A 24,300-nucleotide genomic window follows, 5' to 3' on the forward strand; every position below is an offset into this window, starting at 1 on the left:
CCGGACGAGGAAGTCCCTGAGTCCTTCGCCAGGTGATTGTTTGATGGTGAATATGTCATTCACTCTGGCTTCTGCTTTCTTGGCCCCGGCATCGGTGGTGACGAATTTGTCGGCCATTTCCTCGAACGTCATTATGGAGTGTGCTGGTAATTACGAGTACTATGTTAAGGCTTCTCCTGTTAGGGTTTCACCGAACTTCTTCAGCAGCATCGACGATACCTACTCTTTCGAGAGGTCGTTGCCTTTTACCACCGTGGCGTAGTGAATGATATGGTCTTCAGGGTACGTTGTGCCGTCATATATAGATATGGTGGCATTGTGAAGGTTTTGGGTATGGCATGTAGGACTGCCTCCTCGCTGTATGGTTGTTCCACGAACCAACCGACATCCCATTTTGGCAGGAGTTTTGGGGTGCCTGGTATCTTATCAACTCTTTTTTGGTGCTCCCTCATTTGGTCGCGGAGCGCTTTATTCTCATTCTCCATTTCTTCCATTTTCTTTAGAACAGCTATGAGGGCATCGTTACCTGCATCAACAATGGTGTGAGTGTTACCTGTTGGGGGATGGCGTGTTGCTCGTTGATGGTTATTTGGGTGTCAACTCGTGCGGTGTTCCTACTCGCCCCTTGAACGGGTTTGTCGAGTATACTGCTTAGGGTACTTGTCAGCCATGCCTCCAATAACTTTTTCACTGCGGGCGGCGCTTCTTCCATCATGGACGTGGAGGCTTCCTTTTCATGTGAAGCGGTTACACTCCCATGATGGGGAGGTGAATCACTTTGCTTGGGTGAGGCGCTCGGCGTCAAATTCTCCTCGTCTTCCCTGTCCATCTCGTTGATGGTGCCTAGGAGATTAGTGGTGACACCCATCATTGCTTTCAGTCTTTCCTCTCCTTTTCCTGTCATTGTTAGCTTGTGCAAACAAGAAAAATGGAGCTTTTGTTGTGTGTTTTTTTCAGATCTAGAAGAAACTAAACTTTTTAACTAGGACTTCCCCACAGACGGAGCCAAATTGTTTGACCAAAAAATTTTAAGACATGTTTGTTAAACCAATTTAATAAATTGACAAAGAGTGAATCCAAGCTAAAAGTAATAAATCCCAGATCTAAAGTTGAAGGTACGTAATCGTGCTCAAGTCAACAAATGCCAAGTTAATGCTCGATGACTGTCAATAAATATAAGGATAAAAACATGCAATAAATATGACAAATGGCATTAAATGTAATAAGAAGGAATTTATCACCCAAATGTTGAATGGGATGGATGATTCATTTTTCTGACTATAGCGTGTGACATCAGATTATGGAAGTAAACAACGTGTTCTTGGATCTTGTGAATAAAAGAGGAATGTTATGTAATGGAATCAAACAGAGGAGACAAGACAAGCTTTTTGTATACTTTTGATAATCAACTCTTTACAAGATGTTCTTTCATAAAAGTTCCGAATCCACTTTTTGTTTCCTCTCTCTTCCTATTTATAAGGGATATCTCTAGAAAACCCTAAAAAACACAATATAGGGGAATATTCAATGGAATATTCCTATTCATAATCCTAGGAATATTCTAACAGTTGTAGCCGTTTGTTCTCTACTCGACCTCGGCACTGGTCTCTCTCTCTCTCTGAGTGACTCCTCGCCACTGGGTCGTGCTTGGTTTCGACCTCGGCCTCAGCTCGTCTGTCTGTATTTGCTAAACTAGACTTAATTTTGACCCATACAATTTGCTATAAAAAAATACACCATGGCCAGTTTTGTTCATTGCCCTTCTCATGGAGCTCATAGGATTCAATTATGTTGTGCGGACTTTTTAAAATGCTACTGCACCTTTGTTGGATCCTCCAAAAATACATTACTTTTAAAGGATTCGACGCACATTCGGTGATATTTCCGAAGAGTCTGTGCAACTTAGAAACTAAAAATTCCCAAATCTAAATCCACTCTTCATATTTATTAGTGTATCATTCACGTTTAATGAAGTGTATCATACTTGGAACAAAAAACAAAGAGATAGAGGGAAAAACAAAGAGATAGAGGGCTTTAGCGGGACATGAATACGAGCATCCAGCTGTGCAGAGCAACAACATGCTTGCTAGGATTATATTGACAACTTAAGATGGTTTCACTGGTTCAATTTTCCATTGCAGGAACCAAAAAGAAAAGGGGAAGGAGTTAAATGGAAGCTCAATTCGAGTGGAAAATACTGTGTGGTAGATCAGGTTGTGCACACCATATTAATTGAGAAGTTTTATTTTGTGCATCATACAACTTACATTAGTTGTATGAGGCTCATTTTTGTCTCACAAATTTACGGACCCCAATCTTCCATTTTTGGGTCCACAAAACTGTAAGACAAAAAGTTATCTCATACAACTAGTGTCAGTTGTACGAGACACAAAATAAAATTTTCCATATTAATTTGTTCATGGGTGAATATATTCATTTGTCCAGCTAATACAATTGAGTTTTACGTCATCTCTTTAATATAGACACGTACTCACCTCTATTAAGCCACAAAAAAATATTGCCAGTCTGAAGAATGTGTACGGCCTTCAACAATAATTATTTTACAAACTCAACCTTCCAAGTAGTGAAAGAGAAGTAGCTCCAACAACCAACTAGATGGCAAGCTGTATTTTTTTCTTGAAGATGTACATTAAATATTCTACCACTTTTTACTGGAAGCGGCTAAACTTGCTACCTTTTTCCCTAAAATTATTAAGACTCCCATCTACTACCAAGATTCAATTTATAACATCATAAAGTTTTTAAAAAGGGTATAGAGAAAATAAATCAACTTAGACTCTTGAGAAAAGAAATGGGCCGGGGAATACCCAATTTGAAATAAGGGGATAGTAATTTAAAGGCAAAATACATTAAATTACCCCTAAACTTGACTTAAATTATTAGTATCATCCCTGAATTATGTCCAGTCTTAATTACCCCCCTTAATTTGGCCTTTTGAGAGTCATTACCTCCCTAGATGCTGATGTGGCAAAAAGTGTGGGTGCACTCACCTGCCACGTGGATTTTTCTGTCTATGTGGCATTTTTTTGAAAAATAAAATATTTTTTTTTTACCTTTTTAAGAATATTATTTTGTAGATATTTTTTTCGAATATAATTTATAATAAAACCTGGATATAACTACATTATTTAGGTTAAATATTTTTACTTGGCCAAAAATAATAATGTTTTAGTTAATCTTTTTTTGACTTTGACCTGAAAATAAAGATTTATACAATTGAAATAAATAGTCAAGGCATTTAAAAAGATATAAAAAATACATAGTTTGAAATTAATTATTTTGGCTATAATTTTTTATATAGCTCTAAATTACGGTGCTCTAATTTTATTTTTATTTTATTTTTATAGATTTTACTTAAAAAAGTAAAAATACACCGTTGAAATAAATAGTCTTGCAATTGTACACTCTTTTTATTTCTTCTTTTGGTGCAATGACTATTATTTCAACTATGTATTTTTTATAACTTTTTAGATGTTTTGACTATTTATTTCAATTGTATAAATCTTTATTTTCAGGTCAAATTCAAAAAAAGATTAACTAAAACTTTATTATTGTGGCCAAACAAAAATATTTAGCCTAAATAATGTAGTTATATCCAAGTTTTATTATAAATTTTATTCGAAAGGGTAAAAAAATATTTTATTTTTCAAAAAAATACCACAGACAGAAAAATCCACGTGGCAGGGGAGTGTACCCACACTTTTTGCCACATCAGCGTCTAGGGGGTATTGGCCCTCAAAAGGCCAAGTTGAGGGGGGTAATTAAGATCGGGCATAGTTCGGGAAGGATACTAATAATCTGAGCCAAATTTAGGGGTGGTTTAAGGTATTTTGCCTAATTTAAATAAGACGAGCTACTTATGAACATGCTAACAAAGGTATAGTCTTTAATTTCCCCCAACTAAGAGCCCCAAAAACTTAAGCAAATGAAAATCCGTATATAGTCTAGATGTTTCTGCCTTTTTAGTTTCCCCTTTTTTATCTTTTCTTTTCCAATGAACAATAAAAGGTATTTAGAATATAATACAGATTTAACTTTATAACTAAGATTTAGTAACTAGCAAGAACTAGGAGGTGCCAGTGAGGAGGTCCATATCACGACTATCTTCCATTATTACAGATTCTTTGATCTCTTGTATCATCTTTAACACTTGCCACATTGTTGGTCTTTGCTCTGGTGATGTCACTCTACAAGCCATAGCTACTTCAAGAAGCATTTCCAACTTATTATCTTCTCCACTTCCCTCATGATCTTCTCTAGTAGATTTCACCCAATGGATCATATCATCTGGCATTAAATATGGATGTTCTGAGGGATGTTTTCCTGTTAGAAGCTCAAGTAAAAGAATGCCAAATGAATAAACATCGGATTTTGCACTGGCTTGGCGGTGGTGGTGGTGGTTGTGACTCAACTTTCGGATTTCTGGAGCCTTGTAGGCTGCAGAATCAGGGTCCTCGTCGTCCGAGGGGACAGCGAGGATCGAGAGGCAATAGTCGGCTATGCACGCCTCGAAATCGGAGCCGAGGAGGACGTTAGAGGACTTGAGATTGCCATGAACAAGCCTCCATGCTTGGTGAATGTAGGAAAGTCCTTGAGCTACGTCCTCTGCTATTTTCAAGCATGAAGTCCAGTGAAGTGGCTTTGCTCTTGATGACTTGGAACCTGAACACGTGGCACATTGACCAGTCAAAGTATGTTTCGGATGCCACGTCAGATCGACCAAGTTTGATAAAACTAACTAAATTCAATAAAGAATAATTATAAGGCTTTGTATTAAATATGCGACGGTGGTACTGAACATGCAATAACAGTATTCTTTATTACTTGAGCAATGCCGAGAGCTGACACCCACAATACTATTAACTTCAAGTTACGCAATCACACGTGAAACAAAATTAAAGTTATATTCTTAAATCAGATTAAATAAGTTTAATAACACTACTACCTATGATTAGGACACTAAACAAACATAAAAATATTTTACGAAGATAGAAATCGGTTTCCAATGTCGTCAGGGTCAGCTGCAAGATGCTCTGTGTCTGTGAAAACCTTGGGGTTGAGGAAGGGCGGAGGCAGAAACTGAGTGTTATTTTTATCCATATAGGTACAATAATAATATTAATGGCGATATAATTAACTTTAGAATAACTTGTTTCCGACCAAAAGACCCTCAATTCTATCATAACCAAGCCCTTTCCAAGAACAATTTAAAACCAAAAACAAAAATGACGAAGAAGAAAAGAAGAAAATCTAAGATATTGTCCCTACATTACATATAGCGTAGGCATTTTATTCCGACAAATTAAGTTAGACTAATTACAGCGAAACCAATAATAGTTCTGATATCCCAATCTATCCATTTCAATTCTTTTTCTCATTCACATTAATGTCATGTTCTCTTTACGTTCATTTATTGAAGATTAAGAATAAACAGAAGTAGGCTCAAATCCGGCGAAAGCAAAATATTGGATCATTTCTTTTCATCTATTTAAGCTTTGAAGGATAGAATTATTTAATACCAATGCTGGTGAATTACTCCAGTAAGCGTATTAGAAAAAAAAGGAATAAGAACAAATAGAAAAGGAACGTACCATGAACAAGAGAGAACAAGCTACCATTGGGCTGATAATCATAGACCAAAAGCCTTTCTTCCCTTGCCTGAAAATACGCCCGAAGTGGAACCAAATTCGGGTGCCTAAGCCCGCCCACTGATTCCATATGCTGCTCAAACTCTTCCTTACTTGTACCCGCTAATCTCCCACCATCCAATCTCTTCACACAAACAATCAAACGGTTATCAAGCACTGCTTTATAAGTGGTCCCCATTGTCCCTCTACCCAAAAGCTCAGCAGAAGCTCTCATCAGCTGCTCCAGCGTATACACCTGCACCTCACCTGCACAGAACATTAAGCTCCCACTTTTCCCAATCACTTGCTGCATTCCTTGTTGCACTCTTTTCACCTTCTCTTCTAACTCATTATTGTCTTCTTCAATCCTCATTACTGCTTCTGCATTGCCACTAACACTTGGATCAAATGCACCTTTCTGAGTTTTTTCGCCCAATTTTTTCGAGTTCTTGTGCTTTTTCGTCGCTAATGCTAATAATATTACTGAACATATAAGGACTAAACAAGCTGTGGAAACCCCAATAATGAGTAAATATCTTTTATGGGTTTTGTTTTCTTTACTTTTTAAAGCAACCCCATTTTGTAAATCCTCGTTTTGGCCGAGTTCTGCTGGAGTTTTTGGTGGCGGCGGTTTAATTTTGGTAGCGGCGTCAGTAGACGGGCTGAAAAAGGGTTGTATTGGACGGCATTCTTTGTGTATGATTTCGCCACAAAGTCCTTTATTATCTGAGAACGATGCCGTTTTAAACCGGGATAGTGTTTTAGTTACTGGAATAGGACCGGAGAGGGTATTGTGAGAAATGTTAAAGATTTGAAGTGAAGATTGGTTCAGCGGTGGAACTGAACCGTTTATCCGGTTCGAGTCAAGCCGGAGATAGTACAACCGGTTCAAGTTGTTGACTGAAATGGGTAATGAACCGGTGAGATTGTTGTAGGACAGATCAAGAGTTTTGAGCCTGTGAAGAGTAAATATAGAAAGTGGTATTGAACCAGTGAATAAATTATGGTCAAGGAAAAGAACTTTGAGATTAACAAGGGAAGAAAGATCAGGAATGGGACCAGTAAGTGAGTTATTTTGAAGACTCAAAACACGTAGTTGATCAAGTTTAGACAATGTATTAGGAGGAAATATACCACCTAAGCTTAAACCTTCAAATGTAACACGAACCACTTTCTTTTCTGCACATTGTACACCTTTCCATTTGCAGAATCTGAAGCTTTTATTAGCAGAAAACTCAAGTTTGTTTCCTAAGTCAGCTTTGTATTTGAATGCTAACAATGCTGAAGCATCTGAAGGAACTAACAAACTAGTGGAAGGGGATTGTAAATGAGAAGAACCAGTGGCTAAAGAAGATAAACATAAGAGATTAACAACTACTACTAAGAGTTGATGTATTTTCATCTTCTCTCAGTGCGAGAAGGGAAAAGAGTTGTTGGGGGTTCAAAGATTGAATTTTTACGACCCTTTTTTTGGTTTTCTTTTCTTTGCTAGCTCTATAATGTAGCAATGGTCTTACATTATGCAGAGAGGTTTAGAGGTGCAATACGTGACAAAAGAGGTGAAAGACTGAAGAGAGGATATGGCAAAGGCACAGTCAGATTCACGTGAAGATATATGGGAAAGAAAAAGAGAAATGAAAGTGAAAAAAAGGAGGGTGGGGACTTCCAATATTAGCCTGGCTACTTCTCTCTCTGTTTCTGTGTCAGCCATGGCCATCTGTGAAAATTATTATAGTAGTACTACACTACTCAGTAGCTTCTGTTGTTTTTGGAGTCGTATTTGATACGTTGTCAACTGAAATAGTATCTGGTCCATCACAAAATCGGTCGTTTTATGGGTACTCTATTATGTTAACCAAATTGATTAGGAAAATTCTTTAGTGGGCCATCTCATATTTTAGTGTAAAAATTGCGTGGAACGCCCCTTTTTAATCTGTAGCCGCTTTATTTTTCTATTTGTATTTGTACCTGTTTTTTTATTAAAAGCCTTTTAAAAAGACTATTTTGCCCTTTTTTATTAAAAGACTACTTTCTCTTCAAGTATATGCTAGTCATCTACTGTCTTTGTCTCTCTCTCCCGTTATTCGCGTTTTTTGATTTGTTCTTCTCTGAAATCAAACGGTTTTCGTCGTTGTTTTTTATTTTTCAACTGCTAGTCGTCGTTGTTCCCAACATTACGATTTAATCACAGGTACATTGCATTAACTTTCTGGGTTTTATTTTAGTATTAATCTTTACGATTTAATTTCTAGTTTTAGTTTTGATAGTCATGTATTTATGATAAAATAGTTTCTTAGGGTTTATTTGATAAGTGCATTAGTTTTACTTTTACGATTGTGTTTTTAGGTTTTTTGAACGAGTGTTTGTGTCATTGATGAAAATTCTATAAATTCTTCAGTGATTAGACGTCAAAACTTTTAAAAATTTTGAGAGTTAAATAGATGATACTATTAAAGTGTGAAGTTTATAATAGTTCAATGATACCTTAGATATGAGCTGAAATTTTTTCATGTTTTGGCATTATTTTTGGATTTGAATTTGTGTTTTGTGTTTTGTAAAAACTACATCATGTTTTTTTGCTGAATGTTTTGTTTTGTAACTGGTGAACTTCAGCTCTAGAGCTGAAGTTTTTGTTTTTGTAATGTCGAACTTCAGCTCTAGAGCTGAAGTTTTTGTTTTGTAACTGTGGAACTTCAGCCTTCTTAGAGATTGAAGTTTTAACTGATCTTTTTGATAATGTCTTGATATTATTTTTTGTAACTTTTACTCTTTTTTTTAACAGATGGCACCTAAAGCATCTAAAGATCCTAATGCATCTAACTAAATCGATAATTATTTTGTTTTCAAGTTAGTTGATGCTGATTATATGAATTTTATTATCTTTATTTAAATTATTTAAATTTAATAATCAATATTTGAGGTTTTCTAAGATAATTCTAACTGGTCGGCACCGTTTATACAAATATTTTGCTTCATACTATATTTAAATATGTAATGTAAATATATATATATATATATATATATATATAAAGTTGGGAAATGGTCAGCTGATGTGGCATCCCTGAATGGTCAGCTTTCATATTTTTCTTTTTCCTGATTTTTTTGAATTTTTTCTGTTATTTCACTCCTTTTCTCCATTTATTTCTAATAGTACTTTATTAGCCCACTACTCCAAATAATAACTGCTATTAAAATGCTACTAAACATCCCAAACATTAAGCCCACTAACCGTTTTGTTTTACCCTTTCACGATAAAATTCTAATTTGCCCTTTTTTTGTTTCCTCTTAACACACCCCACGTTTCACAGCTTCATGCCAAGGTAAAATCCCTTCTTCAGTTTATGGAATGTTGTAGTCGTTTGATTTTTTCTACTATCTTCTCCTAATAATTCTCCATTTATCCTCATAATTCCTAATTACAATGATATTTATTGTGTATTAATTTCTAATTATTAAATTGATGATTAATCTTCTGCCTATTGATACTCTTTTTTGATGGATTATATATAGATGGTGATGAATGTTATTCATACTGTAACTAGCTTGCTTTCTCTTGCTTTTCATTATTTTCTTAGAATGACATACTCTTTTCTTTCAGAGTTAGGTCTTCAATTAGTTGATAAGGGTTAGAATTTGCAGAATGTAGGATTCTTTTAATCTCAAGAAAATGGAGAGTTGATTGACTTGGATATGATATTTATTGACGAAAAGGTACCTTCATGATTCTTATACTTTTATACACAGATTCTCTTCGTGTCTTTTCATCTCAAAATATTTACGTCTTTTCTTTTATCAGGAAAATTTGATGCATGCTACAATCAACAAGAAATTAAATAACAAGTTCAACGATAAGTTGACCAAAGGTTCTTTGTTTGTTATCAAAAAGTTCAAAGTTGTTGAAAGTACTGGTGGATATAGGCCTGTTGAAAGTAATTTTAAAATTATTTTTTTACTTAAAACCGCTGTCAAAAGTCTAGAGGAAGATATTGTTAGTATTCTTGTAAATGGATTTCACTTTATCACACCAGATATGATTGACTCAAGGGTGAACAATAATACTGTGTTATCAAGTATATTTATTAAAAAATCTATATTTTTTTTAAATATTCATGTAATTCTAAAATAACAACTTTCTGCTCTTCATTTGTAGATGTGGTGCGTTGTTTGTGCGGAGTTGGAGACATGGAGACTGCTGGCTCGAGGTGGAAAAAAAGGGGCATCCATATTATTACTGATTAGTGAGTCGCTTCCCATTTTATGTTCCTTTAATTTGTAAATCTTCCAGAACTTTCATTTCCTATTATGTTTCAATGCCTCTTCCTCAAATGTGCGGTCTTGGTAGAGTAAAACCTTTCAAACAAATTTGTTAGTTTGGTTCGGGGAGTAAAACCTTTCAAACAAATCTGTTAATTTGGTTTGGAGAAAATAGGATTCCTGTCTATAGGAACCAATATTGCCTAAACTAAAAAAATTCACCTGCTCTTTTACCAATTATTCTATTGCATATATCTTTTGATTATATTTACATGAATCATATGAATTTTTCTTCTATTAGTGTCCGATCCATTATTTTGTTGTAGTTCTGTCAAATCAAAAATTACTTTATGGGAAGAACTTGGTGAGAAATTTGATCCTTATTTGTACAAGAGGGATTCTGACCCGTATATCGTGATAGTAACCGCTACAACAGTTAAAGAATTCAGTGGTAATTGTTTTAGATTTAATGATTAAAGTTATCTACTCTGATACATTGAACATTATAATGAAGCTATTAATTATTGCATTCATTGTCAATAGGTGAGGTTAGCTTCGCCACCAGCTACGCAAGCAAAATATATGTGAATCTCAATGTAGACTACATAACTTCTTTGATCCAAAAGTTTGCGACCATGTCTGCTGGAGTACAAACTATTGAACGCTCTAATGTTAACAACATTCCGATTGAGGAAGAGATGTTTTTGAACAGGATGAACATCAAGGAGTTGTTGGATTATGACTGGAGTCCTGAACTAGAGGTTATTTTCCTATTTTGCTTCTTAAGTTTTCTTTTTCTCAAAATTTTAAGATGCCGCTAATATATAGTCTTTTAAATGGTAGGAATACATTGTTATCATGAGGGGAGAGACTACAAAAATAGACAACCGTTTTGGTTGGTATTATATTTCATACAATGCGTGTTCAAAGAAGATCGAACCTGTTAATGGTGTCTATAATTGCTCGATTTGCAACAAAAAATGCAAGTTTCCCTTGGTGAAGTAAGGAACCAATTTGTAATGTGAATTTGATTCATGTTGTTATCTAAACTAACTTATTTTGTAAAATAAGGTATAAGATACACGTAAAAGTCAAAGACAAAACTGGGGAGAGCAGTGTTGTCCTATTTAATGTTGTTGCAGAGAAGCTACTTGATACATCAGCTCACAAGTTGTTCAGCAGGCTGTCATCATCGGATAACAATGATGTACCTGCCCAAATCCAAAGCCTTATCGGAAAAGATTTTATTTTCAAGCTAAAATTAAACAGTTACAATTTGCAAGAGGGGCTTGAAAATTTTACCGTATCAAAGATTTTCATTCTTGTTGAAAATTTGGAAATGCAATACCAATCGAGGAAAGATAAGAAGGTAGTGTTATCAGTTATGTACTTTATAAGAACTTTTAATCCATAATTGTATTGGACATGTATAAATATCTATAAATAAGCTTTATTTTTGTTGCTTTTGTAGGGAAAAAGCTTATTGGGGGATGAAAAAGAACCAGAGGAGCGACAGTCAAAAAGATTAATAAAAAAAAGGTAAGTTGATTTACAGTTTAATAGGTATCTGAATAACCTATCTTTTTCAGATTTAAAATTGGACATGTTTAATAGATATGTGAACTTTTCTTTTTAAGAACCAAACAGGCTGCCGATGTCTCATTGGATAACTTGGAACACTCTGGCAAAGATCAACATGTTAATGATGTTGTAAAGAATAGAAAGAGAAGAAACATAATCATAGATGACGATGAATTTAGCGATGGAGACACCAATATTTGCAAACAGAAGAGTCTTTAGCATTGCTTCTAGCATATTGTGTTAGCTTAAATAAAAGTGTTTGGACTTCTTTTACTTTTCTGTTTAGTGTCAACAGTAGATATGCATTAATGAATTTGTCTGTTATTGTCATTTAACTTTTATTAGAAGTGATGATATCCACACTTGTATGGTTTAACTTTCAATTAATCCTATTTGGTTAGCGAGTGTGGTTGTTTGTAATGCTGCGAAGAATCCTGTTAAAGTTGTTCTTGGAACAAAATTATAAAAGAAAATCTTTTGATGCAACAAAGATATAATAAAGAAGAATAGCAATAAAAGGATTAGAGAAACAGAAATGGAGAGAGCATCTTACTATGATAAGTCTAATATGCAACATGGTTGTGTAAGAATTGTTTATGCTATATCTAGCATTGCCAAACATTGCCAAGAAGCAAGGTTAAGGACAAGTGCATACACTGCATCCCAAAACTCCCAACTGTAGAAGTCGGGTGACACTAAATTAGCATGCAACCAAATGTAGGTTTCTCATGAGGTTACAGAGGTTTTCCATTCCATATTTTTTAAATTGTATTTTATTCTGTTGATTTGGACAAATTAATGAGTGCATTCAGATCTAAAGGATATAAAGGAGGAGAGGTTTCAACATGACAAAATAAGGATTTTAACGGGAAAAAAGTGGCAGTGCGGCCATAAAGGAGGCAGAGGTGATGGCAACAAAGGCAGAACTGTAGAGATGCGCCAATCGATCTTTTTCTTTTATGTGCTTTCTCTCTATGATTTTTTTTTATTTGTACGAAAGAGAAGGATTGTATCTTTTTATTTTCATTTTTAATTTTGTAACCTATTTTCCGTTTCAAACCGGTTACCAACGGTTGGCATCCTTTAAATTTTGAGCCAAAGCCTTGTATATGAATGTGGATTCTGATTAATGAGCGGAGGTTCTTACTCTTTCTCTTTTCTTTTCTTTCACAAAATTAATGATTAATTTTGTGACACTCCATACTTTGCTATTATTTAAATATGCCATGTACGTTTTAATTTGCTCTCATTTTTACCCAGCAGACCAGTCGGTTACGAATACTTTGAGATACTTTTATCACATTTTGCTTCGTAATACTAACTTCTTTGTGATTACTCTATTATGGCCACCTTTATTATTTTATTTTATTTTGTTATAATTTTTTTAGTCCATTTATTCTTCTAGATTGTAGTTGAGGACATTATGAGTAATAGCATATTTTTGCTTCAACAAAATTTCAAGAATATCTCATCATTTTTGAAATTTTATAGATGTATTTTAAGGCCGCGCGAAGCGCGGATCATTTCACTAGTTGAAAATAAAAAGAAGAGAAACAAGTGATTTGTTGTATTAGCCTTCAGCTTGTATTGCTAAAGTTTTTAGAGATTAACTAAAAAACTTCAGCACCTAATGCTGAAGTTTTTGTGCAATATGAAATTTTAATTTATTTTTTATTTTTTACCCAGTGTAGGAGGAAAATTTCAGCTCGTCTTGCTGAAGTTTTTAAAGATTAACTAAAAAACTTCAGTACCTAATGCTGAAGTTTTTGTGCAATATGAAATTTTAATTTATGTTTTATTTTTTACCCAGTGTAGGAGGAAAACTTTAGCTCGTCTTGCTGAAGTTTTTAAAGATTAACTAAAAAGCTTCAGCACCTATGCTGGAGTTTTTTGTGCAATATGTAATTTTAATTTATATTTTATTTTTTTTACCCAGTGTAGGAGGAAAACTCCAACTAGTATTGCTGAAGGTTTTAAAAGTTAATTAAAAAACTTCAGCACCTAATGCTGAAGTTTTTGTGCATTATGAAATTTTAATTTATGTTTTATTTTTTACTCAGTGCATGAGGAAAACCTCAGCTCGTCTTGCTGAAGTTTTTAAAGATTAACTAACAAACTTCAGCACCTATCCTGAAGTTTTGCTAAAGGTGTAAATACTTTAAAACTTCAGCTCGTTTTGCTGAATTTTTTAAATATGAACTAAATAACTTCCGCTTATTTAGCAAATAAACAAGACATATACTTCAGCATATGTAAAGGCTCAGCTTGTTTAGCAAATAAACCAAAAATTTCAGCATATTATGTAGTGGAAAACTTCAACATATTTAAATTTGTCGGATTAGAATGTTAATTCAACGTCAAACAGATTTAGAATGCAAATTCAGCATATCAGTGAAGTTCGTCAAACAACTTCAATCAATCAATCAGAAAACATATATCATGAAATCAACCAGTTTCAAAAACTCTTTTGAATTCTAAAGATGAATTTGAATACTTACAATATATTTTGTAATTTTGAATCTGGTTCAAATCTGGTTTGTGAGAGGCGATATGAGGAAATACGGAGGCGATCTGGAATTTAAATCTGGTATGCTTGATGCATCTTTTATATGTTTTGGAAGGGGTATAATGGTCATATTATTACAGATTTTTTGTTAGTTGGTTACAAAATTAATAATTTTTAAAAATAAGGTATAGGTTAAAAGGTGACATAAATATAGGGTATGACTGCAAATCACCCAATTTTAGTTGTATGAAGTTGAGGTCTGTTCTTCATGGGTAACATGGTCCAGTGATAAGATTATATACTTGACTGTTGGCCCATTCTTGATTGGGCTTGCCATTAATAATTGATCTAATTACGATTTTTGAGTAAAAATTGTGTGGGGTAGCCACTATTAAAGTTATATTTACTTTTTATTCATTATTTTTAATACTGAACAAAGGTAGCCACTAGTCTATTAAAATTAATATAAAAAGACTGAGTTACATTTTCCTTCCCAAACGAAATTACAGTGGATTGGAAAGACCGGGTGGGCGGAGCTAGACTTGGCGGCGATACAAGCAATAAGTAGAAGTCTCTTTTTCAGTATTTGAAGAAGAAAAGAAAAGAGATTAACAAAATTGTCAAATCAAATACCGGAAAAGAGACTTCTACCAATTTGTTAATCTCTTTTTCTTCTTTAATACTCCTACTAATTAACGTTGACCTTAGTCTTTCAATTGTTATTGCCAGTAGCGAAGCCAGGAATTTTGTCAAGGATGTTCAAACTTGAAATAAGTAAAAAAAATAATGCGACAAAAGGTGTTCAATACATGTTATGTACCTCTAAAATCTAATAGTTTACCTATATAAGCAGCGCAATTTTCCGACAAAAGGTGGTCAGTTGACCACCCTAACCCAAGTGTGCCTTCGCCCCTGGTTATTGCACGGTGTTGAGCCAACTGAAGTTTCTTAGCCCCTTCTATGGCAAGAATGGGAGAATTTCTGTTCAAAAAGTTCTGTTTAAATTTCTCTCTGTTATTATCAGTTTAATTTGTGTTCTGAAGATTAGCCTTTTGGTTAGGCATCATAAAAAAAATTATAAAGAAGAAGGAAATCAAAAGTTAAGGACACTTAGTCCTGAACTTAAACTAACAAGCTCAAAAGTTAAAGGACAATAGGTCCTGAACTTACAGTTACAAGTTCAAAAGTTAAGGACAATAGGTCCTGAAGTCCTAAACTTAGACTAACAAGTTCAAAAGTTAAGGACAATAGGTCCTGAACTTAGGTTAAGAAGCCCAAAAGTTAAGGACAATAGGTCCTGAACTTAGACTAACAAGCTCAACAGTTAAGGACACTTGGTCCTGAACTTACAGTTACAAGTTCAAAAGTTAAGGACATGCAGTCCTTAAATTACAATTACAAGTTCAAAAGTTAAGGACAATAGGTCCTTAACTTTGATTTCTAAGTTCAAAAGTTAAGGACAGACAGTCCTTAACTTACAGTTACACGTTCAAAAGTTAAGGACAAGTAGTCATTAACTTACAGTTACAAGTTCAAAAGTTAAGGACAATAGGTCCTTAACTTTGACTTACAAGTTCAAAAGTTAAGGACGCTTGGTCCTGAAGTTTGAGTTCCAAGTTCAAAAGTTAAGGACATGTAGCCTTGAAGTCCTGAACCTAGAGTTTCAAGTTCAAAAGTTAAGGACATGTAGCCTTGAAGTCCTGAACTTAGAGTTACAAGTTCAAAAGTTAAGGACATGTAGTCCTGAAGTCCTGAACTTAGAGTTCCAAGTTCAAAAGTTAAGGACATGTAGTCCCGAAGTCTTGAAGTTAAGTACAAATGTTAAGGACATGAGCAGAAGGGTATTTTCGTCCGGGCAGTTAAAGTTTATTAAAGCAGTGACTAAAGGCTAAAGACATTTTAAACGGTGGCTTAAAAGTAAATACATGTGTTATTAGTGGCCACCCGTGCACTTCCCCCGATTTTTGAGATGGCCTAATTAATTAGATTTGAGTTAACCCCACAGCGATCGAAAGTATGCAATTCACAAATTACTAGCCAATTTATTTTTGAAGTAAAATGAGAATTGATAAATTCAGAACTTAGATGAAGTGTCATGATTAAATCAGAAATTAGATCAAATATATGTATTTTGACTTTGGAAAGCGAAACGTGACAATCCTTTGAGCCAAGATGGGTGTTACGAATGATAACGGAGTGCAACAAAACGTTACTTATGTGATCCCCCCTCGACAACTATTTTGGGCCTAGCCTGGCTTGTGGGACTTATGAATGATTTTTAAGCACGGAGGAATTACAGCATATACTGTTGACATGTCTTTCTTTTACGAAAATTTAAAAGGAAATATCATTCTATTAGTCATTATGCTGCTAAACATCTCCTCCACTGTTGTCAAGGAGAAAGGGGATCAAATGAATGAACTAGAAATGGCAATATTGATGATTCACTGCAGCTTCCTCTTTCATACCCTGCCTATTTCTAGCCAGAAATTTGCATGTGCAGCACTATATGTAACTTTCACCTAATAGTTCCCGGATTTGATAAGTCAATCCCAAGAGGTAAGAGCACTGTTCCAAACTACTTTATAAGATGATCTAGCTGGGGCTCTTCACTACTTTGAACTTCGGAAGCTTGTGATCTAAAAAAGTTTAAGATATCACAACCTGTCAGATGAACCACCATTAAAACCGTCATTTACCCGCGCGGGGCAGAGGAGGTGGTTGGGGTTTACTCATTATTAGTATGGATTTAAATTATACACTCGGATAATGTGAAAACCTGACATTATGCACCCTATTAAACGCCAATTTGAAGTGACTATCGATAGGAACGTAAAGTGGTTATGTAAAAAATAAGATAGTTACATGTTACAACTGAGCTAATTTCAATAGTGTGTAAAAAACTGATACAAGCTTAAATTCAACAATTCATGTGCATTGTGTGAAAGCTTGTAAACAAAGGTTAATAATGCTGTGATCTGCGTTTAAGAGATGAACTTCGATGAAAAGCGTTAAGTATGTTGGAAGAAAATGTTGTGCTTATCTATAACACAAAATAATAATATGTCTAGTTCCTGGAACAATTAATAAAGTTTACTTCTGTTCACTGAAGGAAAAAAAGAAGAAATAAACTTTATGAAATGAAGTGGATATATCACTACATATTCCGCAATGGTGTATGAGTTTGCCGGAGCCTAGGGTCTCTTACATCTCTTATTAGTCGCTTTCAATTCTGAATCCACCATGCATTATTATTGAGCTAGGAATCATCTTTACTTTATATGCAATGCAAGGGCCACTCAGACATCTCGGGTCTCTTACATCTCTTATCTAGCTGTTTGAGTACTGCTTGTCATTACACTTGCTAAAACTCTTGTTTCAAGATGATTTGGCTTGAGGTACTTGACATGTGATGAAAATACTGAGGAATTCATAGATTATGGCATGTGTAACTATATTATTTAAGTAATTACTCAAAGAGACCTCTGCTTCTGTCCATCTTAGCTATTTAAAAGAGCATCTACTCACTGACAAGTTAATTTTACATAAGCATTTACCCATCAGGGTTCAACTAAGTTTTGCACGAGTCATATATAGTCAGCATGTTTGTGCACTATAAGTGAGGGTGGCAAACAGGGCGGGGCCTTTAAGGTTACATAAGCATTTGACCCAAAAGGCATTTTATAGCCTATAAGTTTGTTTACATTTGACTTCCCATAATAGTTAACTAAAGCTACAGAGGCATACTCCAAAAAGACAGTCATCAGTCACTGCATCAACACATTGTTCATTAGTAAATTTATATTTGACTTTCCATAAGGCAGAATGGTCTGGGAGACACTTGTACTTGTTCCGGATTGTCCTCCCGGTCCCTATACTCCACAAAGTTTCTTCCAGACACCTCAACTTGATCAAAATAAGACTTTTAAACCCCTTCGGATTCGTGTGATGCTCACTTGCTTGATGTGGATGACAAATCAGCATCCACGTCAGATTCTATGCCAAAATAATAATTAAATTTTCATAATTTAACAAAATTCTAATTTCATAAATAAAAAAATAAAAGGAGAAAGCCAAACAATTAAAATTAAAGAAAACCCCCTCCTTTCTTCTTCAAACTCATCTTCTTTAAAGAATCACGCCACCTGCCATGGCTCCTCCGCCATGGGTACCACCACCTCCAATATCAATTCTTCTTACTTATAATCTCACCTTCACTCCTCTTTTAAAGAAAGTTATCCATCCATGAAAAATCCTCGTAAAATACATGAGCAGACAATTAATTCTTTTGAATTTTGACTTATTCCTCTACCCCAACTTGGAGGGATGTGAAAAAAATTGTAAGCTTAGTGTAACGACCTGGCTAGTTGTTTCGAGAGTTGTAGCCCTGTTACTCATTTTCTGCTCCTTTGTGCTCTACAGCTGTTATATGACTTACCGGGTTGGTTGGTTCGGGTCCGAAGAGATTTCAGAGTGAATTGAGACACTTAGTCTCATAATTGAAAGCTTAAGTTGGAAAAGTTGACCGGATGTTGACTTATGTGTAAACGACTCCAGAATGGAGTTTTGATGGTTCCGTTAGCTCTGTTAGGTGATTTTGGACTTAGGGGCGCGTTCGAATTGTGATTTGGAGGTTCATAATTAGGCTTGAAATGGCGAAAATAGGAATTTTTGGAAAGTTTGACCGGGAGTGAACTTTTTGATATCGGGGTTGGATTGCTCTTGGAATTGGAACAAATTCGGCAGCGGATCGCGAAATCTGATGGGGGAATTCTTACTATCCATGGAGATGCTGATAGGGAGACGACTTTCTTCGAGGTGAAGGATGACAAATTCTGGAAGTTGGAGTAGGTCCGTGGTGTCATTTGTAACTTGTGTGCAAAATTTGTAGTCAATCGGACGTGATTTGATAGGTTTCGACGTTGTTTGTCGAATTTGGACATTTCAAAGTTCATTAGGCTTGAATCCACGTGCAATTCGTGTTTTTGATGTTGTTTGAGGTGATTTGAGGGTTCGACTAAGTTGTATGATGTTTTGGAACTTGATGGTATGTTTGGTTGAGGTCTCGAGGGCCTCGGTGTGAGTTTCGGGTGGTTAACGGATCATTTCTGGACTTAGCTTGATGGCTGAAGATTGCTGGTGTAAATTTTTGGTTTCTTCTTACGCGTTCGCGAGAGAGGTCTCGCGTTCGCGAAACGCATCTATTGGCTGAGAAAGTTTTGTTCTTCGCGTTCGCGAAGAAGAGGACGTGAATGCGAAGGTTTGGACTGAGAGTGAATCGCGAACTCAAGGGGGCGAACGCGTTCGCGAAGAAGAAATGAGGCAGCTGGGGACCCCAAACTTTTGGCCTACGCATTCGCGAGGGTGAGGCCGTGTTCAGGATGAGAGGGGTCAGTAAAGCTACGCGTTCGCGAGTGGTTTAACGCGTTCGTGTAGAAGGATTTTGGTCAGAGGCAATATTGTGCTTCGCGAACGCGAGGGTTCTTCCGCGTTCGCGAAGGAGGCATACCGTGGGAATTATGACTTGGTCCCTTCCGTGGAACTGTAAAGTTGAATAACTTCTTGTTAGTTGTATGCTCTCCATGTGTTATAGAAATTTGACTGCAAATCATGTTAGAAATCATGTTTAGGCTATGTGTTGGTACTGTAGGGACCCACAGAGGCCGTGATACCTGTTGAATTACTTGCTAATTGCTACTTGTACTCAGTCGCAGTCTTACTTGCATATCTTACCTCAGTATCTGTTATTCCTTATTGATACGTTATATCACTTCTGTTTTGGGCTGATTTCCATGATTACTGAGAGCCCGTGAGACTAGAGAGGTTGATGACGGAGTGAGGCTGGGGGCCTGATCGTGAGATATTGATACCATAGCATGTGAGTTGTCTGTGTGGATCTAGATATTTATACTGTAGCACGTGAGTTGTCCATGCGGATCCTGATATGATATTATAGCGCGTGAGTTGTCCGTACGAAGATAACGCTTGGGTTGTAGGAGCCCCTTCGGAGTCTTTACACTCCCCGTGAGCGCAAGTATCTATTGAGTGCGAGTATTGAGGACTGAGTGCCGAGTGATGAACTATTGAGAAAGGCTGAGTGATTGTTGCCTTGACAGACTGTATTTACGTTCATTGCTGTTGCACACAACTGCTATATGTCACTGTTTTGAAACTTCTGGGAGATATTATATCCGATTTTTGCTTGAACTTGACATGAATAAACTGATTTGACTTAAATTGCCGAATTTGAAAGCATGCCTACTTTCTTTTATTGAGACTACTGAAAAATGAACTATAACTATGTAGCTCGTCACTATCTTCAGTTCTTTATTTAGTATTGTTACTTACTGAGTTGGTTGTACTCACGCAACACCCTGCACTTCGTGTGCAGATCCAGGTATTTCTGGACACGGTGGATGTTGATCTTTCGCACGGTTGATCGTCGGAGACTTCGAGGTAGCTGCCCGGCGTTCGCAGTCCTTGTTTCTCCTTCCTTATCATTTTCTTTTATTGTATTTTGATCCAGACTTCCATAGACATTTCTTTTCTAGACTGGTGATATATAGACGTTCATGAGCTTAGTGACACCCCGATTTGGGAGTTGTTTTCCGCATTTGTGTTTTGGGTTCTTACCCCGTTTTTATGAAAACTTTGGTTATTTAAAATTACTTGATTCATTTTCTGTTAAATGTTGGAAATGTCGGCTTGCCTAGTATCACGATAGGCACCATCACGACAGGTAGGATTTGGGTCGTGACACTTAGTCCATCGGAAAATATGGAAGAGCCACATAGAAGGGGAAGATGACATGATGGAAGAAAAAATACATACCAAGGAAAAAATCTAACGAAGAAGAATCACTCATTTAAAAGTCTTGTTTTGATCAAGTTGAGGTGTCTGGATGAAACTTTGTGGAGTATAGGGACCGGGATGACAATCTGGAACAACTACAAGGATTTCCCAGGCTATTGTGCCCTTTCCATAATAGTAAAGTAAACCTACTAAGCCATACTACAGAAAGACAGTCAGTGCGTTAACACATTGTTCTGCTTAAGATTTCCAAGTTTTAATATTAAGCAAGCACATGCGTGCTGACTTTAAGCCTCACCTGCAACCTAATTTAACCAATGTATCTATCTCTTTACCGTAGCATATTACATAATCAATAGCACTCAAATAATTCAAATAGAGGTAGCTCGGAGATCATACCAGATTAACATTTCCATCTTAAAAGATGACTTCTGCTCGAGGTGATGACCTTCCGAATTTCGTAACCTGTTTCATTATATCGATCAATGTTTGCTTAGATAATGTGCAAGTCTCAATAATCATTGTCTCCAACAACGGAGACTTGGCCAACAGAAGCTTGATCAATTCAATCTCAGGCTTTGTGCCACTAATTGCTTTCAGTTTAACTTTGGTAAGCTGATTCAGCTTTATGTCAGAATAGTATTCAGCTTCCAAAAATTCCTGAGCAGGAAGTTCATCTCCTTTGTCATTAAATGTCTGAAGAAAGATCACAAAATGAGGAAAAGAACACAATAAACTAGAACATACAGCGAGAGGAAACCAAAGGAAAAGGAGGAATTAAATCAAGTTAGTTGTTTCAAACCTCAATTTCAATTTCTTCTAAATATGGGGAACTTCTAATCAAGCAAAGAAGACAGCAAACTTCATCAAATCCACTTAGACAAATATCGAACAGGTAAAACTGTCGAAGAGAGAGAAGAGGCATGGGAAGCCTTACTGGGATTTCATCTAGTCCTGCTATCATGGCCTTCCAAAGAAAATACTAAAGTCAGGGCAGCAGAGACATGGTGTGTGAAAGAACATGATAAATATTATTAGTTCCATTCACTTTTACCTTGATAATACATATATCCAAGCGGAGATCCTTAACAGCAGGCAAGGAACCAAAAAACTCGGCAAAATCACATTTTCCTCTCTCCACAGAAGATCCATGATCTAAAGGATGTCCCATTGCTATTGCAACATCAGCAAGAAGAGTGGTATTCTTGAAACATAAAGAATTTATTTTGCTTCCAAAGTAAAAGTATCTTAATTGAGGAGCATTGACTTCGATAAAGTTCAAGGGGTCTAAGATTTCCAGCTCCAGACACTCGAGAAGTGGGCAACAAGAGATTAAATTCTCAAGCGATTTGGCAGAAATAGCGACGTTAAACAATTTCAGACAAAGTAGCCTACTAAATTCTTCAAAGGAAGGTGGTGGATTGATTTGACAATGGTGCAGAACCAAATACCTCACCTTTGAACACGTGAAAATTGCAGGGGGCAATTTGTATTTTTCACCTCCGGAAGTTCAAGAACGAGAGACTCGACCCCATTCTTTTACAGGAAAAACATAAAGTTGTCAATCTCAGGGCAATCTTTCAGATCAGGAATGGAGAGTATACACTTAGTAATTGGTCCTTGATGAAGTGACAAGAGCTGATAGAGAATCACTGCAAATTTAACTCTAGTAGTTGATATGTTTTGCTTGGTTTCTTTCCACAGTGTGTGATCAAGTGTTAGTTTTGGAAGTTTGACCCAGTTATACCGCCATTTCCTCGACAAGATACTAGTCCTAACAGCATCTCGCAGGGGCAAACACATTAAAATGGCATTAATCACATCGCCTGGAAGGTTGCTAATTATATCAGAAGATTTTCGGCGTGACACTTCTGTGATTTTTGATTCCATCATTCTTGGGAATCAATAGAGGAATCTGGGGACAATAGAAGCAATAATTATAAAGCAAGGAACTTGCAAACCATACTGGAATAACATGTTGCAACTTTGAGAAGCAAAACCAGGGTAGCAACCAATAGATATTATTTCCATTCCTAAATATAGTTATAACAATGACACTACTCATTTCTTTTAATTAAGCACATACATGAACCTATCCATAAATGTTTTTCAGACCAGTTGGATCAAATGATTAGTGGCCCGGATTAACAAAGAAAATAAATATTGACTACATCATATAATGTTTTCCAGATGACAAACTAGCATATTTTACTAATAAATCTGCGCCAAATTTTTACACATACATGGAGCAAAGAACTGAGTCAAAAATTGAATTACAATACCAAGCTAAAGAATTTGCTATAAGAGAATTTTGTTCATGTTTAGGTGCTTTTATCTAAATAGATTGCTAATACACAATTCATATACCACTATAACATAAATAATACATACATTACTGCATAAAGTTTATACTGAAACTCATACATCAAATCAAACGAGCCCTCATTAGCCTAAAACATAGTACCTTAGACCTTAAAATGCAAAATTCAATTCCAAGCTAATACAGATTGTCGACCTAATAAAACTGAAAATTCTATCATACCAATACTTAAAAAAATTAAAAATTGAACGGTATTCACAGAGAGAATCACTTTCAAACTCTGTTAGACCATGAATTGAAAAATTTGAAAAGAAAAGACGAAAAAAAATTACACCAGAAGCCTTATGTTCACAATTGTAAACTTGAAATTCTACGAATGGAAACCAGACAGAGAGGAAAATATCTGAACGCAAGGGAAAAGTAGAACATACCGATTTTGATTCTGTCCGAGAGGGAACTTGAGGAGTTCGCTATAACGCCATCTCCAACCTTACCCCATCCCCATAATGGAAAACTTTCGGGGAATTTAGCTTACAACCCTCCTCCATTTTTATAATAGTGTTCCATCAAATATGCTACAGTATTCATCTCTCCGTTACTATTCATTAATTATTTTTTATTATTTTATTATTTAATTTATCTCTTTATATATACCTAATTATGTTTATGTAATATCTTTATAATATTAATACTATATCTTAACTTTGGTGTATAATTTTGATAAATTAATTTTCGTGCATTTATTATTTTTTTATAAAATTTAAGTGAGAATTGGCGCTCATTTGCTTGTTTACCTTCCAATACGCTACAAATTAAGTTGGGCTTAGGCCCAAGTTTTTACATTTAAATGAGTGCTGGATTTGCAGGAATAGTGTAGTTTCACGCCAGTATTTCTTGACTGGGCCTGTGATCTTATTTTGCCTGGTGATTTGCAAGAACGGCCTTCGAAGCAGGTGATCTTGATTTTTTAACCGGCCGAACTTCAACTTTAACAAGTGTTGCCCTTCGAAGCAGTCAAACTTCTCTATAACAGGCTCGTTTGTTCCGAATATTTTTGGATGTTATAGCGAATTACTGTTATAGAAAACATATATTATAATAGAGCAAGAGATTTGGTTCCAAAAAAAATTGGTTTTTATAGAGAAGTGTTGTTATATAAGTATGTTATTATAGAGAGGTCT

The 24,300-nt window shown here is 35.6% G+C and overlaps 3 protein-coding genes across 6 annotated transcripts; 1 reads left to right on the forward strand and 2 right to left on the reverse strand.

The window, feature by feature from the left end:
- Positions 1-3,938: 3,938 nt before the first annotated feature.
- LOC142170643 (putative inactive receptor kinase At5g67200) lies at positions 3,939-7,245 on the reverse strand. Its single transcript, XM_075232606.1, has 2 exons — positions 5,613-7,245; positions 3,939-4,683 (listed from the first exon to the last, which is right to left on the reverse strand). The coding sequence occupies exons 1-2, from the start codon at positions 7,048-7,050 to the stop codon at positions 4,088-4,090; spliced, it is 2,034 nt and encodes a 677-aa protein (XP_075088707.1). The 5' UTR covers positions 7,051-7,245; the 3' UTR covers positions 3,939-4,087.
- A 1,659-nt stretch (positions 7,246-8,904) lies between these two features.
- Positions 8,905-11,830, forward strand: LOC107769610 (uncharacterized). Its single transcript, XM_075232458.1, has 8 exons — positions 8,905-8,968; positions 9,288-9,359; positions 9,799-9,886; positions 10,446-10,663; positions 10,746-10,903; positions 10,974-11,271; positions 11,374-11,441; positions 11,540-11,830. Exons 2-8 carry the CDS (start codon positions 9,339-9,341, stop codon positions 11,700-11,702), a joined length of 1,014 nt encoding a protein of 337 aa, XP_075088559.1. The 5' UTR covers positions 8,905-8,968; positions 9,288-9,338; the 3' UTR covers positions 11,703-11,830.
- A 2,841-nt stretch (positions 11,831-14,671) lies between these two features.
- LOC107769609 (F-box/FBD/LRR-repeat protein At1g13570-like) lies at positions 14,672-23,678 on the reverse strand. 4 transcript variants are annotated; one of them, XM_016588841.2, is made up of 5 exons: positions 23,551-23,678; positions 21,854-22,714; positions 21,602-21,766; positions 21,199-21,495; positions 14,672-14,970 (listed from the first exon to the last, which is right to left on the reverse strand). In XM_016588841.2, the coding sequence occupies exons 2-4, from the start codon at positions 21,968-21,970 to the stop codon at positions 21,217-21,219; spliced, it is 561 nt and encodes a 186-aa protein (XP_016444327.1). In that variant the 5' UTR covers positions 21,971-22,714; positions 23,551-23,678; the 3' UTR covers positions 14,672-14,970; positions 21,199-21,216. The 4 variants fall into 4 exon arrangements, with proteins under 4 accessions (XP_016444327.1, XP_016444326.1, XP_016444325.1 ...); XM_016588840.2 differs by lacking the exon at positions 14,672-14,970 and adding an exon at positions 17,497-17,759; XM_016588839.2 differs by lacking the exon at positions 14,672-14,970 and adding an exon at positions 17,497-17,948.
- Positions 23,679-24,300: the final 622 nt, after the last annotated feature.

Source organism: Nicotiana tabacum, chromosome 16 (genome assembly GCF_000715075.1).
Source record: "Nicotiana tabacum cultivar K326 chromosome 16, ASM71507v2, whole genome shotgun sequence".
In the NCBI taxonomy this organism is placed as follows: Eukaryota; Viridiplantae; Streptophyta; class Magnoliopsida; order Solanales; family Solanaceae; genus Nicotiana; species Nicotiana tabacum.

What these genes read in the sequence shown, in the direction of transcription:
- LOC107769609 (XM_016588841.2), bottom strand. Translation starts at nt 21,970, where the DNA reads ATGGGACATCCTTTAGATCATGGATCTTCTGTGGAGAGAGGAAAATGT. An exon ending in TGGATATATGTATTATCAAG is followed by an intron (nt 21,767 to 21,853) that starts GTAAAAGTGAAT and finishes TTTCTTTGGAAG; the next exon opens with GCCATGATAGCAGGACTAGA. An exon ending in TAGAAGAAATTGAAATTGAG is followed by an intron (nt 21,496 to 21,601) that starts GTTTGAAACAAC and finishes ATCTTTCTTCAG; the next exon opens with ACATTTAATGACAAAGGAGA.
- LOC107769610 (XM_075232458.1), top strand. Translation starts at nt 9,339, where the DNA reads ATGATATTTATTGACGAAAAG. An exon ending in TGATATTTATTGACGAAAAG is followed by an intron (nt 9,360 to 9,798) that starts GTACCTTCATGA and finishes CTTCATTTGTAG; the next exon opens with ATGTGGTGCGTTGTTTGTGC. An exon ending in AATCGAGGAAAGATAAGAAG is followed by an intron (nt 11,272 to 11,373) that starts GTAGTGTTATCA and finishes TTGCTTTTGTAG; the next exon opens with GGAAAAAGCTTATTGGGGGA.
- LOC142170643 (XM_075232606.1), bottom strand. Translation starts at nt 7,050, where the DNA reads ATGAAAATACATCAACTCTTAGTAGTAGTTGTTAATCTCTTATGTTTA. An exon ending in CTTGTTCTCTCTTGTTCATG is followed by an intron (nt 4,684 to 5,612) that starts GTACGTTCCTTT and finishes CCACGTGTTCAG; the next exon opens with GTTCCAAGTCATCAAGAGCA.